Source organism: Melospiza melodia, chromosome 4 (assembly GCF_035770615.1).
Source record: "Melospiza melodia melodia isolate bMelMel2 chromosome 4, bMelMel2.pri, whole genome shotgun sequence".
NCBI lineage: Eukaryota > Metazoa > Chordata > Aves > Passeriformes > Passerellidae > Melospiza > Melospiza melodia.
Window position 1 is genome coordinate 21,969,182 of NC_086197.1, and position 19,198 is coordinate 21,988,379.

Consider the following 19,198-nt stretch of genomic DNA (forward strand, 5'->3'; position numbering starts at 1 on the left):
ACTCCTGACCCTGCACAGGGCATCCCAACAACCCCATCCTGTCCCTGACAGTGTTGTCCAAACACTCCTGGAGCTCAGACAGCCTTGGAGCTGTGACCATTCCCTGGAGCACCTGTTCAGTGCCCCAGCACGCTCTGTGGGAAGAATATCCTCCTGCTATCCAATCTAAACCTCCCCTGATATTTAGGCTCTTTTTTAGCTTGAGTTAACATTTTCACTGGACTGCATATTTTCATACTATCAGATCTCATCCCACCAGATTTTACCCCTCATCAGCAACGGGCAGACATGAAGCCATCGTTCATACATAAGAAACTTCTTCCTGTGCATTATTTCATTTTTAACTATGCTGAATTTTATCTGTTCTTTTTATTGGCAACTCTCTCAATCTTGGACGATCCTTCTGCAATTCCTTTGGGTCTGCCCTTGGCTTTACTGACTGGAATCATCAGCAAATATTCTCACGTCATTGTCATCCCATTTTTAGGTTATTAATACATGGAATGAACAGCACTATGTCCTAGATAGCTGACCTCCCTTCAGTGCAAGTGCCAACCTTTCATTCTTATATTCTATTTCCTGTCTTTACCAATTAGCTATCATCCCATGACCTTCCCCTGTGTTGTAACTGCTCTGCTTTCTTAAAAGCATTTGGAGTGAGACATGATTTAAAACTTTAGGAATTCAGGTGGATTTATGAATTCATTCTCATTCCAATGCCTGCAATGCCCTTCAATGGTCTGCCAAGTAGGACATGTGTAGAACTTCTTTGGAGCACACAAATAGTTTTGATTGATATAGAGGGATGCAGGGAGAGATGAAAAAAAAAAATTGACTTATGGATAGATATGTACCTAAGGAATTTAAGAAGATATTCTGTCATCACTTCTTTTGACTCACCTTCCGACATGTCCACAGAAATGTCAGCAGGTCACCAAGAGACACATCTTCCATGATCATATACAGTGGGAGCTGGTCTACACAACATCCAACCAATTCAACCAGGTTCTCATGATGGCCAAGGTGTTGATGGAATTTAATCCTTCCCAAGAAATCCTTCACTTTCTGGGGACTAGCTGGATCTGAGAGAACAAAAGAAAACAAATTGAAAACAAAACAACAACAAATGGAAGTAGCAAAGAACAGGTTGAGAACTAAAATCAACATGGTCAGCAATCTGTAATCCTACCAAGACATTCCTACAAGAACATCTCGGACTTACTGTACTGAACACAGCTTGTTCTTGCCCAGAACTGATGGCAATGCTCTGCCCAGCACCATGTCTGGGATACAGAGACTGTACCAAAGTGGATCCTGACCACGGCCTACCTTGCAAGGCTTTCAACACCACAGTCTTAGTCTTCCCAGAGCTCCCAGTTTCCAACTGTGCTCTGTAGATGCTCCCATAGGCACCAAGTTTTATCAGCTGCAAGCTGTCTGGTAAGAGTTTCTCTCGTGGTATCTCTAATTCTTTCAGAGTCAAGGATGCAGAATTTAGCAGGCTCTCCACAGAGCTCTCATTTAGCTGGATGTAGCGGTTCTCTGTTGAGCAGGGTTCCTGCTGATTCTTTCTTGTCACTGACAAAAGCAAACACATATGATGCATAAAAGCAGACAGATAAACTCATGTAATAGATGGCAATGTTCATCCTTCCATGCTCTTTAATTTTTGCTCCACAGTGTTTCAGAAATCAGGGCAAAATAAGGAACTGTTATTTTATCCTACTTATCCTGGCCCTTGAAGACAACAAAGAATTTATCTCCCACTCTATTTGATGAAAACACAGAAGCAGTCTAGAAATTTCTCCCATATTTAACTACATAACCTTTATAGATAAGACACATTTGTACTTCATTCCATGTGCTCAAGCAATGAACATTTTCTTTTATTACCAGTTCTCAATTATTTATCGTAATATAGGCCCAAGATCTGTTTCCCTCTACATATACAAAATTAGTTCAGAACTGTATTTTCATTTCCACACAGCCACATGTGTGCCAACAAACCTTCCCCTACCCCATCACCAGTTCTACTTCACCCTGTTCTACTACCTACTACCCCCCTCACCCTGTTCTACTTCATGTTATCTCCATAGGAAGAGGGTGACAGCAGCTTGAAACTAAATTTCTTAAATGGCAGTACAGAAAACAGATTGACTAGGTGTAATCTACACCAAAATTACTAGCATTCATAATTACCCCAGTAAAACTCTCCTTGCAGCAGCCTCCAGGAGCTGTTACACAAATACACTTTGCAGCTCTTGTGATGCTACCACATCACATACAACAGCCCACATGGCATGATGCTTTAGATTTTCTCAGGTCCATCTACACTACAGCTTCCACCACTGCTGCTGCAAAATGAAGTAAATCAGTGTTCACAATTTTTCTAATGTTTACTGGATTGCTGAATACCACTCAGGATCCTTATAAATGGTTTTGTCTAACAGCTCAAGTGATGGCGAAATGGAATTGGCTTCTGGCTGTATTTGCCATATTGTATTGGCCGAAACCAATACTCTTTCCTCTGGCTGAAAAGCATTTTTTTACCTTGGGTTCTGGCTGGTGCTGATTGCTCCTGCTTTGCTCGCAGGCCACGGCAGTGGAGCCAGAGGATCACACTGAGCACAATGACAAAAAGTCCCACCAGGAGAACTGGGACAACAATCACTTCCGTTTGATGTTCACGCACAACTGCCAGCAGAGAAACAAAATGGAAAACCAAGGAGTAAGCAGCACACTGGTTCTGTGTAACCATGTAGCAACAATCCATTTCAGTAACTTTCAGCCCCATAAGTGTGTGCTCCATCCTCTGGAATAACTGAACACTGTTAGTGCTGCCACCTTATCTTTCAAAGGTGCTGAGTACCTAAACTGTATGTTTACTATGAAGTCACTAAGACTCCCACACCCAACGTCACTTATTTAGATGCTTTAATATGCAGGCCAGGAATTGTAGCCATTTGAAGTCACATCCACCAGAGAAACAGAAACAGCACCGGCAGCAGGACAGCAGGGAGATGGGACGGGCTGGATATTGCTGTGTCATCATGTGCAATTGCAGCTCCAGCTCCTTCCAGTAAAATTACAAAGAGCACTTTAAAGGAAACTAGGTGTGGTCACCTTTGGAATTTGACTGGAAGACATTGCAATTATCAAGGCTTGTGAGGGTAACTATCTATCTTTCTCATATCCCCAGATTTGGAGGTGGTTAAGACCATTTTTTCTGTTCCCAAAGATGGCAGAAAGTCATGAAATCAAAATCCCACAAAACTGGTCCTTTGGGAAGCTGCAGGGAATCTTTAATGACTGCTGTACACCACATTCGAAGTAGTAATTCTCTAAAATGGCTGAAATTATATGAGATTAATCCAGCCACAGAGGCTTCATCCCCATAAACATTTCTTCCCTGAAACAACGCAGGGAAAGCTCCATCAAATCTTTCTGTGTGGGCTGGGATGTAGTGGAGGAGAAGAAAGGGCTTGGCACACTTTTTAGTGAACCTGGCCTTCCTGCAAGCATGGGAAATCTTATTAAAGGAATGTGTGAATCTTACCACATAGCTTGTCATTGCTATTGCACTCCAGCAGCATCCGTGAGAATCTTTTCTCATCCCCTGCCATATTCAGTTACAAGCAAGCAGGCCTCCAGCCCCCACTTTCTGCACAAACATAAAGAATAATAACAAAGTTTATTGGGAGAAAGGACGATGATGAATGAAGAAGTGACGTGAATAGGGAGCTTTCTACCCCTTAGAATCAGTGGCTGCAGGGAGCAGCACTGGGATTTGAAGGCTTGCAGAACGACACAGGACATCCACTATCACATCCTATGGATTATGCCCTGCATGACCAGAGAGAATTTAGGGTTAAGCTTGTTCTACAGTGCTCCACAAGCAAATGAGGACCCCTAGTCCTAAAGGCTAGCATATGCACAAAAATCCATAGATAGGAACCTAATTATATTTAAAGAACATCTAATACCCTCCTAGCTAACACATTTCTAAGATGCCAGAATGGCTCAGCATTTTATCTTCTGGTCTATTACAAGTGAACAGATCAGCAGCATGCAGAGAAAATGCCATTCCTGACTACAGTCCTTGCCACAACTCCTACTGTTGCTGTACAAAGACAAAGAGAAAAAAGAGTTATCATTAGGGCTCTCTGGTACCAACTCCTGAGCACTGCCAAGTGTGTAGGTATTCTGAATACAACATCTGCAATTCATCTGCATTTGTAGCTGAAAATCCACAGCCTGTACAAGCATGCACCTTGTTTAGTCACTGCTTCTTATAAACATTGCCAAAATGTAAGACTTAACACCTTTGCAAACAGAATTATCTAGAACATTTTATTGGAACTGTGACTTCTATCCTGTAAGCACCTACTGTGCTTTCAGCTATGAGTTTCAGGCAATTAATTTCAATGGCAAATATAGGGCATTGATTTTATGGAATTTGGTGATGAAATGTTTAACAGTTTGTTCTCATGCTTAAAATTAATAAGTGAAAATATTCTTTACCAGTTGCACATCAGAGACAGTGGAGAGAGGCAAATGGAATATACCTGTGTTTTAAGGTATCACAAAAAGTCAGTTTCCTTTTTTTATTTAATTTCATTCTTAATGTGCTAGCAGATTTACCTGGTTCCAAGATTGGCTACACCAGGAATCCAGTCAAAGAGTAATAACACAGCAATAATACCAAGTTTTCAGGTACACTCTGAAAGCAAGCACACTGAAACAACCCACCTCAGCTCTAACACACACACCCACACACACACACAAACAAATACACACACAAATACACAGGACCAGTCCTGGCTTCCTTCATTCTCAGGTACACACAGACTTCAGGACCATTAGCCAGCAGTCATATTGTCTAAGTCATGAACAGTCCAAGCTCCATCTTAAAACTTGCCAATGTCTTTGTACAGGTGCTTACTAGAAATGCACACTGACATTCACACACCATGCATGCACAGGCACACAAAAGCACATACACTCCCATTTGTGCTTACAGAGAGTGCAGCAAAGATCCATGGAAAAAGCTCTGACACACCAGGCATGTCCACACTAATCCCTCTTTGTATAAAAGGCTCCTCCCTACTCTTCATGCACCTCCCAGCAGTGATGCCAGTGGGTGGCACTCATGTTTTCCAACCACACTCAGGGCAGAACCATGGGATCCAGGAATGAAAACACTGGCAGTCACTGGCACTTTATTTGCTCTGGCACTCCCATGTGCTGCAGTTTCTTATGGAGGTGTAAGCACTGGGAAAGATTGATTACAGAAGCCCACTTACACTCTTTCTCTCTATCCTCTCACAATACTCAGCAAGCAGAAAAAGAAGTTTTGCTCACTGTGGTAATTCTGAAGTGCCTTTCAGTGCTACTTTTCAGGCCAAGACTAAATAAATTCCTGTACTAGGCTGTTTCTGCAGCTTACTTGTCTAACAGTAACATCACTGCAGTTCTTACATTCCTATCCTCACAAGGAGAATGGTAACTCAGAAATCCCACAGAACTCACATTATACATTTAATATTTTTTGCAAAGGGAGATACACAAAAGCTATGTGGAACTAACGTGTTTATGTGCATACTCAACACAGAGCACGACTACTGACAGTGCTCAACTACTTATTTTAGTAGATGAAGACATTTTTCCAGTACCAAGACAGGATAAAGGAAACAAAAATATCTTAAAAGGTTCAAAATCTGTACCTCACTGGCATTCTGATTTTCCTTGCCTGGGGGTTAACACTGTACCAAGATCAGTGCTGTCCAGATCATATGAACATATACACTGTGTTACTTCAATTTAGAATTTGCATGAGAGAATTTGTGCAATTTTAACTAAATGTCAGATTCTTTATTCCACTGGATTTTTTAATATTCTTTTACACAGACTGAATCCACTCACTGGAATTCATAGAATTGTAGAGATTGGAAAAGATCATTAAAATCATCAAATCAAACAGTCAGCCCAGCACCATGTTCACCACTAAACCATGTCCTCATGTGCCACATCCACGGGTTTTTTGTACATTTCCAGGCATGGTGACTCTACCAACTTCACTGGGTAGCCTATCCCAACGTTTAATGAATCTCAGCAAAGAAATTTTTCCTGATCTAATATAAACATCCCCTGGCACAGCTTGAGACAATTTCCTCTCATCCTGTCCCTTGTTCCCTGGGAGCAGAGCCTGATCCCCCCCCAGCTGTCCCCTCCTGTCAGGGAGTTGTGCAGAGCCAGAAGGGCCCCCCTGAGCTTCCTTTTCTCCAGGCTGAGCCCCCCCAGCTCCCTCAGCCCCTCCTGCTGCTCCAGCCCCTTCCCCAGCTCCGTTCCCTTCTCTGGACACGCTCCAGCCCCTCCATGTCCATGTCTTGTCCTGAGGTTCCCAGAAGTGCCCCAGGATCTGAGGTGTGGCCCCAGCAGTGCCAGCCCAGGGGACAGTCACTGTCCTGGCCCTGCTGCCACACCATGGCTGGCACAGCCCAGGTGCCATTGGCCTCCTGCCCCCCTGGGCACGCCTGGCTCCTGTCCAGCCGCTGTCCCCAGCACCCCCAGGGCCTTTCCCATCTTTCCAGCCCCTCTGCCCCAGCCTGGAGCTGCAGGGGGTTGGTGTGACCCAAGGCAGGGCTGGGCCCTTGGCCTTGTGGAATCTCAGAGCACTGGCCTGGGCCCATGGATCCAGCCTGTCCAGATCCCTCTGCAGAGCCTTCTGACCCTTCTGAACCCAAATCCTGATGTCAAAGCTAAATATACAATGAAGACCACAGTACCTAAAAATAGCAGAAGCAGCTGCTCTTAGACAATGGGAAATACAAGGCAAAACCTTAGCAGAAGTTGAACTACAGTCACCTGCAAACTGCTCCTAGCAGGCTGCTTGGTGCACTACACGTGGCACAGCAGTTCCACAGCCTGGCAGCAGTGCCAGGTTAATTAGCCCCCATCCTACACCAACACTGCCTCTCTGCACACATTTGCCAACAGGATGAACACTTGGGGAAAAGGCAGCATTTTGTTTCCAGCTGTGTTTGCTTGCCAAGCTGTTTTGCTGCCCTGGCAATTTAGACAAAGCACAGAGGGCAACACAGGGACAGGAATAAGCAGCTAGAAGGTGGCAGCTGTGGGAGCTGCTTAAACCAGTTCAGGAAACCCAAATAGTGAATGTGAATGTAGCTGAGCTGAATTAAGTGTTCACCAATGCCAAAAGAAGGGATTATCTCCTGTCTTTGCTGTCTTCTTATTGCTTGTTTTGCCCTCAGTTGTGCAATTGATCACATGGTAAGTTGATTCAAACCACTAACCAAGCAGGAAAAATCCACTGCTCTTTTGCCATGGTGATTTCCTGCCATTTTAGTGGCTGGTATTAGTCAGGGGTGAATGGCTAATTCATCTAAAGCTGCAGTGTGAAACCACTCCCTGTGTCAGCACAGATCCACAAGCACTGTGTGCCAGCAGAAGCCTTAACATGATTTTTCCAGTCCCCTGTCATTCATTCTCAGATGGATACTGTCCCCTTAGCAATAGCAGAAGCATTCACACAATTGTAAAGCCCTAAAATCATCAATCCTCTCTGACATTTTATGGCCTGAAGTTCTCATTATGTTATTTAAAGTGCCAGGACGAAGACTTAAGAAGCCTGAGTGACAAACTTTGTGGTGAAGACTGAAAAGAAATATCAAGACTTAAGACGCCCATGGAATATATGGGAACAGACAGCTTGAATACTGCCCACACAGAAGCTGCCTGCTGCTTGCTCCTGCCATGTTCAGGAGAGTTAAGTTGTCCATATTCACAGCAAATATATAGTTTTGCCCCTGAATATGTCTAATTTGTAAGCTATGAGCAGTTCCTATCATCAGTGCAAACATGCAAATCCTTGTGTAATGATTAGCCAAAGGTCTAAAGAAACAGCTGATTAATTAAATACGACAAAAACAAAGGCTAAGATTCATCTAGATCTTCATTAGGCCCTATAAAAAATGCTATGAGCTGACATGGACTTAATGCAGTTATTTCTCCAGACATCCTGTCCCATGTTAACTGCATACCACTTTATTATAAAAATATTCTTACACTTGTTTTCCATGCACCAATTGGGAGGACGAGCCGTAATGTGACTACAGGCACATAAAGAACAGCTGAGTAATTCAGTAACTTCAGTCCAGCACACTGCCTGACTGAAAAAGACAAATCCTTAAACCTTATGTCTTCTACTCAATTCCCTGCAGTGGCAAAACCTTGCTCTCCAGCTTTGACCATTACTACTTCACTGCTGCTTTTATTATTTCCCTCCTCTTTTATCTGACCTTTAAACACGATCAACAGTCAAGGCTTTGGCAACTGCTCTGCACAAGCGCACTGTGCTGGCTGTGCAGCAGGAAGGGAGAGCAGCTACCAGGGAACTGCAGGAACCAAAGCAGCAGGAAACCACAGGTGTGGGCAGTTGTGGACATTGAATGTCAGAGAAGAGGGAGGAATAAAGCACCATTGTAAAGCAAACACTGAAAAAGAGATTTTTTTTTTCCCCTGCCATGTCCACCGTTTACTAAAAGCAGCATCCAAAACAAATAAAAAATGAGCCCGACAGGTTTCAGCCATCCATTTGTTAGACTGCATATTCTGTCTCTTCTGCCAGTAGAAGACCTTATAGAGACTATTTCCAACAGACCATGTCACTTTTGCAAGGTTTCCCTGGGCCACGGAGCCGCCTCATCTCTCACTGCAAGGCACCTGTGGGTCACCAAGCAGCATCTTCACCTGTGCTGAATGGGAAATTCTGATCAGCCACACCAGAGTCCCTTCTGCTCCTGAGAACAAGGACTAAAAATAATATCCTGTGGCTTGCTGTAGCAATGTCTCAGCTGTAAAGATTTAGTATTATAACTCACTTTTGAAACAGCTGGTAGCTGTAACACCCTGTAAGAAAACAGTGTTTCAAAAATCAGATACAGAAACACAATATTTTCTCTTGGTCCAAAATTAAAAGCAATACTGGAATATCAAACTTAGGCTAGCTGCTACAGAAGCATATTAAGGGAGTGGAAGAAAATTAGGCTGACCACTTTTGAAGAGCTAGACCACAGAGAAAACAGCAAATAATGAGGCCCATGCTGCTATTTGAGCAGGTGGTTACTTGGAGGAAACTTGGCTTCCTTTCAATAGAGCAGGAAAAACAGGCAAAGTTAACAGTCACTACTGCTCTTAAAAATGAGTCAGGAGAACTCACTGCTGCTGTGCTTTATGCTAAAAATGTTAGTTCTAACTGGCACCATTTCAGTGGAGATATGCAAGTTCTTACGGTGCTAGGTTTTGCTTAGATCATCTACAAAAATTAATTTATTTGTGCTGCATAAGGAAATCTAAGTACAGAAGTGTGAAATGGTTCAGAACCCGAATAAGGATTAAGACAAAGATATTTTTTCTAATGCAGACATGGACTACTAAAATTTCTGGAAAATTAACATATATCTTCAACATTCCCAATGAACTAAGGCCACCCAAAGTAATTCCTCACAGGTAATCTGAAGAATGAGTTAAAATAATAAAAAAAAAAAACCCAAGGAGTACGTTATGCTGAAGCCCTTAATGAGCAGGCCATAAAAAGTCTAGAGGCCAAACTTTCAACAGTACACTATTATCTATGGCTTCCTTTTATGAAAGCAAAATCATATACTACTTTTGAAAATGTCTCCCTGCTGACTGAGCTCTGATTTTGCTGGTAGCTGCCTGTATTAAGCCTGTATCAAACCCCAGCACAAATACAGAAATTCTGAAAAACTCTGACAGCAAAAGCTATGACATGAGAAGAATGAAGGATTTTTGTTTCAAAGGACTGTGCATACATATAGCTCTTGTTGTGAAAAACCAACTATGTGATAAAAACACTCTATGATATCACATTACTGCTTAAAGGTTTCAGAAATCCAACATAAATCTGGTTTCATAAATTCACGGCCACCTGAAGCTGTGTAGATAATTTTAGTTTTAGTTTTCCAAGTTCTGGATGTTTCTTGGTGGATCTAACACAGATTTTGTTTGTAATTTAATCAGTAGCTCATGCACACACAGGTAAACACATAAAAATCCAGATATCTGCACCACTTTGGGTTAGAGATCACTGCATTACAATCAAGCAACAGTGATGGGAGTAAAATAGTAATTAGTTCTGAATTCAGCCCGAGGCATGTATTACTTAACTAAAGACTGGACATATTTATACACACATGCATAGCATCACCCTGTTTCAGTGAACTGAGACTAATTTTATACAAAACTTAATTACTTGGTTAATTTCTTCCTCTTTAAAAAAGGCCTGTGAGCCATTTCATTCAAAACAGACAGCGTGTAGAGGACATCCCTCTTTTATTTTTTCCTCAAACCCCAACACCATTATGATCACAGAAATGGCTGTAAGTAGCTTCACTACCAGCAGTAAGCACAAGCACATATGTACATGCACACACACAGACATATAGACTTTACAGTACAGCCACCTTCAGGTCTAATTCAGGTCACATTTATGTTAATAAAAATATTTTAAGAAATAAATATTCATGGGCTGATCTTCCAGAAGTGCTTTCTCTCACTTACCTGAGTGACACCACGTCCCTTGCCCTGCGGTTGTCTTTTCCTGAAGCTCTCCTGCTGCCGGTTCCCAGTTTGTGAGGCCACTCCCAGTAACTCTGATGATTACCTTTGGTAGGGTTGTAATTCTTATGATTAAGTTCCTCCTCACTGATTTTTCTGCTCCAGTCCCGCCCACCTTCGGCTCCTTGCTGCTCTAGGTCTCCCCAGCTGTCTCCCCAGGGATGTCCAACACACAGCTGACAGGAAGGCACACACTTGCAGAACAGGTCTGTCTGGCTTCCACACACCTGCTGCTCATGGGCTGACTACAGCCACAGCAAAGAGCCCCCAGGCAGGCACCTGCAGTGGGTTTGAAAGGCACACCAACACAGATCAAGAGGGACGGGTTATGTAATGAACAGAATTCATACACTTCTGGGTACAGGTTCATGTTTAAAAGAATGGGCTCTTGGAACACAAAATCTGTACAAAACCCCCAGGATTCCAGAGGCTGGAAAAGCATTCAGAAAAAGCATTGAATGAAAAAGCATTCCAGACAGGAACACAGTCTGCAAATGAAGAAAGAGATAAAAGACTAATGATATCAAAACATGCTACAGAAGATAGCAGAAACACAGGGCTTTTCACATTCTGCCTTGCCCCTTTGTGTCCCTCCTTCTCAGGCTGTCCATGCATTCTGCCAGAACTTTGGAAAGTTCTGGCAGAACGCATGGACAAACAATATTCCTAAACTTCCCTGTGACCTTTTCCTGCCATGATGCCCTGGGGGTCTCCATTGTGCTCAACTGGTGTCCTCAGCAGCCGTGGGGTCTAATCTTCATCACACCTCTGCATCTTAGTTCTGGGGACTTTCTTCCCAACCAATGCATGTATGCAAGCCCCAGCTGTTGGTCTGCCCTCCCCTATCACTGATAAATCTTGTGTTAAGAGTTTCAGATTCATGAGTCCTGCTTATGTGAGTATACACAAGATTATTTGCTTATATGAGTCTACACAAGATTATTTGCTTACCTACTTCACAGGAGTGAGAGGCAGTTGCATTTCAAGAGTAAACAACAGTTCTTGTTGAGAGACAAACTTCATCTCACACTCAGCAACTTGATGCAGGTGGATTGGGGAAGATGCAGCAGATGATGTGATCTCTGCCAACTGTTTTGGCCAAACTCATCTACTCCTATTAACACTGTGTCACTGCATATAATTATGTTGTTGTGGGGAAAATTTTAGTTGTGGCACAATCAATACCTTTAGGTATCAAAAACAATAGTTAATTTAAGAGACACTTCTCATTAGCGTTATTCTTCCAGCTGTCATTAACCCATGTGTGCAAAATGGTGAAAAGCAGGAGTGATTTTTTTATTGCTTGATCTCTCTACAGACACTGGCAGGAGTGGGCAAAGTAGTATCAGCAAAATAGTCCTGTGATATGGATTTTTATTCCCTGAGAAACCAGGAGAGACATTTTCTAGACTGAAAATTTTCTTGAAATAGAAAGATCACTACAGCTGCAGAATGTAGGCCTAGACTCTGATTTCAGCTTTTCTCTCATTCTGGTACTAATTTGCATTGACTCTCTGTAGTGTTTTCTCCATGAAGGAGCAGGGGATCTGCCTTATACCTCATTCTCCATTAAAAGCAGTAAAATGCAAATAACAGCTCCTCATTTAAATGAGTTCCTTACTGAAATGAGTTACATTCCACAGGCACCTTCCTCAAGGGCACCTGGAGGAAAACCTATTCAGATTCCTTTTTAAAAAAATGACAACTGAAAATCTTCCTCCTTTCAGTTTCTACACCTCCCTACCATGGAAGAGAGTGTGAAAGGCAAAGGGTTAAATGTTCAGGGTAAGCATATGCAAAAGCAGCAATGGCTGCAGCTTTTAATTTCCCCCACCAGCTCCCAGTCTGACTGGTTGGATAAGACATCTTAATGGTTCAGAGTTCAGGCTTCAGCCTATATAATCCTCCTCATTCATCAATGAGGAGGCCTTTCCTCCTGCTTAGTGAAGTGACAGAAGTAATTTATTGTCCTGTGAAAAACAGACTTTTCCTGCTATGTCTTGTATTGTATGTGCATCCACAAAGAAAACATTGCCTGTTTAACATCCTCTATCCTTCTCTGTTTTTTCCTTATGATTAAGCACAGCAGACTGGCAGTTTTATTAACATAACCACCCTCTTTATCTCCAAGACTGCCACAGCACACATAGAAACCATCCTAACCATACACAGCTGCTGCACCATAGCCTCAAGACGGGTTCTGGGACTAAGTAGTGAACTAATTATTTTCACCTTCTAATATAAGACTTAAAACTGTGGCTTATAGCTGATAGACTGTGACTGATCTTTTGGTCAACATAAGCCCACAGAGGTGTAGAAACTCAGAAGCTAAGGGGCTAATGTGTAAGTCTCAAACAACAACAGCCAGGCAGCTGCAGAGCCAAGCAAGGATCGTTGGTAACAACATACTGTGAGAAAGAACAAGATGTGGCTGGGGAAGGAGCATGCAGAGGAAGGACAGCACTTTTCTGGGACACACACCCTTGTTGTAGTTTCTGTAGATAAGCACAACATGGCACAGCAGAGGGATGATCTTAAAGCGAAACAAAACCTCCCATCATTATCCTAAGCATCTTATGATGCTCTGCCTCATAAGCTTTGCCTCTCAAAGTAGAAGGTTTTCTTAAGAAAAATTACAAGCCTATTTTTTTTATGGCAACTCTGTTGTGATTTTCAGTTCAGCCCTGAAGTATTTCTTATTTGAAATTTCCAAAGGTTCCACCATATGAAAATAAATAAAGTAGAAAACTGAAATGACCTAATGATTAGGCATCAATCTTCATCAGCTAGCTGAAGATCCAGTAATTTGCTAGCACTTCCTTTATTCAGGGATTTTACTCAACTGCTTTAGAATCCCTGCAAAACTTTAGCAACACAATGCTCTGTCTGATAAAGTTGCATTCATGCAACTTAGGTGAATAAATACTTGATTTTATTTTGAAGACAGAGTCTCAGCTTCAAACCAGCTACTCAGTTGGCAGTGAAATGAGTGGTGATTGCAAGAGATGAGCAAGTCTGCTGCATAATGAGAATACTAATACACCAAATAATTAAAAACAGGACTAAGTTTGTGTTTGTGAGGATGAAAAAGGATAACAAGAGACAGCCCAAACCATCCCAGGTCTGGATATTGATCTGGAATGGGACATGACTTGGACCATGGACAATTCAGAAATGGGACTCTGCTATAAACCAGATAATTCGTATCTATTAACTCTTGACAAATCTTGAGTCTTGTCTCCAGAAAAAAATCTAACCTGATTTTGCCTAGTACTGCAAACACCTTCTCCAGCTTTTTTTGTTTCAATGACGCAAAGGACATAGAATCACAGAACAGTTTAGAAAGGACCTTTATAGACCATGCAGTTCCAATCCCCTGCCGTGGGCAGAGACACTTTCCTCTAGTCCATACAGCCTGACCCTGAACACTTCCAGGGATGGGCATCCACAACTTTCTCAGGACAGCCTGTTCCAACTTCTCACCACCCTCAATGGCAAGTATTTTTTCCTTATATCCAATATAAACCTACTCTCCTTAGCCGTGAAGCTGCTGCTCGTTGAGCTGCCATTGCCGGCCCTGGTCTGACGTCTCCCTCCATCCCGCAGGCAGGGAGAGACTCCCTGAGGAAAGCAGCAGAAGCTCCACGCAGCTTTAAACTCAGGGGTTAAGAAGAACTTTTGCGTTACTGTCAGGAGAGCCCCTGAAACCACCTCAGCCCATCGGGCACGGCAGCTCCTGCGGCCCGGCGCGCCCGGGAGCCGTGCGGGCCCGGGCTGGCGGCGGAGGGCGGCCCTGCTGCTGTGCCGGGGCTGTGGGCACGGAGGGCCGCACCTCTCCTATCCCGGGCCCGGGGATGGCACCGCGCCGGGGCTGTGGGCACGGTGGGCGGCACCTCCCCTACCCCGGGCCCGGGGATAGCACCGCGCCGGGGCTGTGGGCACGGAGGGCGGCACCTCCCCTACCCCGGGCCCGGGGATAGCACCGCGCCGGGGCTGTGGGCACGGAGGGCGGCACCTCCCCTACCCCGGGCCCGGGGATAGCACCGCGCCGGGGCTGTGGGCACGGAGGGCGGCACCTCCCCTACCCCGGGCCCGGGGATAGCACCGCTCCGGGAGCGGTGCGGATGGAGGCCGCGCTGCCCAGCACGCCCAGCCCGGTTCCGTTTGACATCCTCTGTCATTCTCTGCTTTTTCGTTATGGTTGCGCACGCTGAAAGGCAGCAGACTGGCAGTTTTATTAACATAACCATCCTCTATCTGCAGGACAGCTGTAGCACACGTAGAAACCACCCAGACCACACACACGGCTCGGCTGGATGGATGGGCAGAGCCCAATAAGATGATATTTAATAAGTCCAAGTGCCGAGTCCTGCATTTTAGCCACAGTAACCCCCTGCAACGCCATAGGCTGGGGACAGTGTGGATAGACAGTGTCCAGGCAGAAAGAGACCAGTGTGCCCTGGGCAAGAAGGCCAGTGGCATCCTGGCCTGTGTCAGGAATAGTGTGGCCAGCAGGAGCAGGGAGGTCATTCTTCCACTGTACTGGTGAGGCCACACCTTGAGTGCTGTGTCCTGTTCTGGCCCCTCAGTTTAGGAAGGACGTTGAGAGGCTTGAGCACACCCAGAGAAGGCAACGGGGCTGGTGAGGGGCTTGGAACACAAGCCCTGTTAGGAACGACTGAGGGAGCTGGGGGTGTTTATCCTGGAGAAAAGGAGACTCAATGGTGACCTTATCACTCTCTACAGCTACCTGAAAGGTGGCTGCAGTCAGGTGGGGTTGGTCTCTTTCTCCAGGCAGCAACTGACAGAACGAGAGGACACAGTCTCAAGCTGCATCAAGGGAAATATAGGTTCGATATTGGGGAAAAGTTTTTTATGGAAAGAGTGATAAAGTACTGGAATTGTCTGCCTGGGGAGGTGGTGGAATCACCATTCCTGGATGTGTTTAAAAAAAGACTGGATGTGGGTGCCATGGTTTACTTGAGGCGTTAGGGTATGGGTTGCACTCGATGATCTTGAAGGTCTCTTCCTGCCTAGTGATTCTGTGATTCTGTCTGTGATGCCGCACAGAGCCGGCCGCGGCGGCGCTGGAAGGGATGGGCAGGCGGGACACGGAGCCGGGACCCGGAGCCGGGACCCAGAGCCGGGACACGGTGCCAGGGCACAGCCACAGCCACAGCTCGGCGCCGCGGAGCGCCAACCGCGCCGCCCTCCCGGCCGCCGAGCTCTCCCAAGAGATTGTGTTCGTGAAACACAGAATCAACCGAGCTCGTGAACCCGGGCAATGAGCGGGCGGGAGGGGCGGGCACGGCGGCCGGGCGGCGTTTGGTGTCGCGTTACCGCCCGCCCCGTCCGTGAGGGCGGCCGGCGGGGCGGCCCCAGCGCCCCGGGGGACGCGGCCGTGGCGGCGGCCGAAAGGAGCCCGTGGTGTGGGACAGCGCCCCGGCCTGGGCTCTAAGGGGGATGGCCGGTTAACCTCAGTTTTACCTCGTTGTACGAAGAGACTTGGAACACTTAGCGTCCGAGGTTTGCCGCCGCTTTACAATGCTGTAAGGCCATTACAAACCACCGGTCGCGTTCCTTCCGCACGTACCTGCAATAAACCCCGGAAAACAGATACCCACTGAGTCTGAGAAATCATGGGATAAAAACTCTGCAGTGTGATGTATAAAGTCACTACATTGAAGCACTTCCGTCTCTTTCTGCACAGTTCCGTCCCATCCATTGATGGTTTTCAGAAAAGGAAATTAAAGGCAATACTTTGTGTTACGTTTTCGGTGAACACTATGGTTCTAAAACTCTGGTTTTGCCCCAAGCACTTTTACATCCTAGAATTTCATTCCCTACAACTAAGCAGAGCTTAGGGAATTCTAATCACTTATCTGCCTCTATGGTGACAGAACTTCGTGTTTGTACTTAACCTGTCTGGAGCCTGCAATTGTGAAATAAATAGTGGTTACAAATGGGGATTTTACGGCTAACTTTGAAAATAAGGAGTTGCCCTGGGTCAGAGTATTTGGGAGAGAAGCTGCAAGACAACTGTAACAGGGTAATGAAGTTTGCTAGTGAAGAGTTTGACACAATGATCTTTTATTACTGATACCAAAAATCTTTATTTTGCACAAGCACAGCATATTTTAGCTTATTCTTTCTACTAATTTCAAAATGAGTCACAAGTAATATGCAGCATACAGATGACCAGTAACCTTAAAGTCAGATTCTTACTGAATTCACATGTAGATCTTAAAAGTATATGCTTTTATTTTTTTATTGCTATGTTACTTGGTCTCAACTATGAAAATCAACTCACTTTAGAGTAAAATAAAGTAGGAAATTCCTGGTTTCCTTATAGATGGCTGAATCAGAATCTCAGGAAGGAGACGATTATAACAGGGGAAAGATGGTGGAGAACATTAAAACAGACATGGAGGAACTTCTGGAGGAAATGGAAAAACTAACAGGTACAGGTCTTTATTAGGAATGATATGGATTTTTGAACTAAAGACACTGAAGATTTATTTTTATATTTATTCTGTAAACTTCTGTGGGATAGAAATGTAATTAAAACAATCACCATCAACTAATGCCCTCGTGTTCTTAATTGTGAAAAAGCATGCAGATAATTTAGGTGGTTCAGATGGCTCAGAATTAAAAATCAATAGGTGATGATGCATGCTTCAGAGTGTTGGTTAAAAAATGAAATATTACTAAGGTCTTTAATGTATAATTGTTAAAATATAGTCTATAAAATGAGACTTAATTCTAAAAAATGGATACATATCACCTCTCAGATCAGTGTACTATAGTGAATTCTTGGTAAAATAAAAGGGGAAGTAAGTAAGTGTACATTAGTGCTAAAACTATTTACTCAGCTTTATCAGATACTCATTGTTTCAAAATCAATTCCATTATTTAAGGTACTGATAATTTCAAGATCAATTTCATTACTTAAGTTGTCCTAAAAATATTTCATTTCTGTTGCAATCTCCTTCATCTTATTCTTCCTCGCCTAACACAAGCTGTAACCGGTCTGGAGGCAGGACTCCTTATATAATTTTCATATATTTTAAAACACTCTCTTGACCCTTTCCATTTGATTACCTGTTTTGTGGTCATTTTTAGTTGAAGTGCCCACCCTTGTTTCATAATTTACATCAGTGTACTTTCATTATGAACTACTTTGAGACATTTATAAGAAGTAATACTGAACACTCCATTTAATCTAGTATTACTGTAGGCAGTTTCTGTTTTATTTTCCAGCCTTCTCTGAGATCCAAAGTGATAATAATTCATTTTATTAATTGAATTTGTGTATTGAATTTATTTATTGAATCAGTCCTTGCTGCTTCCTGGCCAGAAAACAGTAAAAGGAGTTGTGTTTGCAGTGCGTGCAGCCTGGATGGCTTACAGCTACACGGCCATCCAGAGCAACGCAGACCTGTCCAACGCCATGCAGCACTCAGAAGATGCTTTCCTGATGTGCAAAGAGCAGATGGAGAAGAAATGGCAAGAGGTGCTACTGGAATCTAGAGGTGAAGGGGAAAAAAAGGAATAAATTGAACTTGGTCATGCTGCCAGAATGACATTCCTTGGAAAATCACTTAAGTCCTTTTTTCTCTCAGCTTTGGAGGTTTCACAGGCACTGTGGGAAATGGGCTTTCCTCTTGCTAAGAACTACTTATTTGTGAATGGCTGTGGAATTATTTTAATGAGATTACGCATATAGCTTCATATAGTTGAGGGTAAAAGGCAGCAATGTGTGTATTTGCATAATGCCCATCAGTAATCCTGGTAGAGTTTGCACACACAACTGACACACCCTCTGACCTTTTCCCTGGAAGATCATACTCCATGGTCAGCATAACTGGAATTCTTAGAAACCTGAACAAACTGGGGAGATGGGGAGCAGGGCTGATGGAGAGGACCAGCCTAATGACATTGCACTAGCCCATGCCTTTCAAAGAAAACTGAAGAATTGCTTACTTTCCCAAATGAAACACAGGTTACATTCTAGATCTGCAGATAGATTTAGATGGTTTTATTTAGTATTGTCATCTAGGTGTTCAATTACATAGTTTTATTATTTAGATAGATCATCTATAGTTGTTTCATCTTCTTCCATTAGATTTTTAACCATTTCTTTGAACTGATTTCCCCAGAAAGATTGTTCCTCTCAAACCCTCTGAAGGTGGCATGAAATAAATTTTTTTTTACCATTATAGACTGCAGTGAGTGTGGTGGCATTGCTGCAGAAAATACTACCCATGTTATAAAACATGCTTTTCTCCATACATTCTTACTGTAAAATATTAGAAAAGGACTAAAAAATTTCTTCTTTAGTCAGGATGTAGATTAAGAGCAGCACCTCATGGTTTGTGGTTTTACATAAATGAGTAATTTATCAGAGATGGAATTCACTGCAATAAGGATCTTCCCTTTTATTAAAATCAGTCTCTTTTAACTAGAAAGTAACCACCATGCAGCAAGTGAGAGCACCTCCATCTCCTCTGAAGAGGTAATGATTTAAATCACATCTAAA

At 43.6% G+C, this 19,198-nt stretch overlaps 2 protein-coding genes across 5 annotated transcripts in view; one reads left to right on the forward strand and one right to left on the reverse strand.

Annotated features, from left to right (window-relative positions):
* STYK1 (serine/threonine/tyrosine kinase 1) overlaps positions 1-16,254 on the reverse strand; it is a 19,998-nt gene extending 3,744 nt beyond the window's left edge. The window contains exons 1-6 of one of the 4 annotated variants that reach the window (XM_063154242.1): positions 16,147-16,213; positions 10,603-10,705; positions 3,557-3,661; positions 2,551-2,694; positions 1,330-1,578; positions 901-1,082 (exon numbers count right to left, since the gene is read on the reverse strand). In XM_063154242.1, the coding sequence (XP_063010312.1) occupies positions 901-1,082; positions 1,330-1,578; positions 2,551-2,694; positions 3,557-3,623 (642 nt within the window). In that variant the 5' untranslated portion in view covers positions 3,624-3,661; positions 10,603-10,705; positions 16,147-16,213. Of the gene's footprint in view, positions 1-900; positions 1,083-1,329; positions 1,579-2,550; positions 2,695-3,556; positions 3,662-5,018; positions 5,099-10,602; positions 11,011-16,146 lie in introns of those variants that run through there. The other 3 variants (XM_063154243.1, XM_063154240.1, XM_063154241.1) reach the window with 3 other exon arrangements.
* Positions 16,122-19,198, forward strand: SYCE3 (synaptonemal complex central element protein 3). Its single transcript, XM_063154244.1, has 3 exons — positions 16,122-16,208; positions 17,012-17,120; positions 18,045-19,198. Exons 2-3 carry the CDS (start codon positions 17,012-17,014, stop codon positions 18,212-18,214), a joined length of 279 nt encoding a protein of 92 aa, XP_063010314.1. The 5' UTR covers positions 16,122-16,208; the 3' UTR covers positions 18,215-19,198.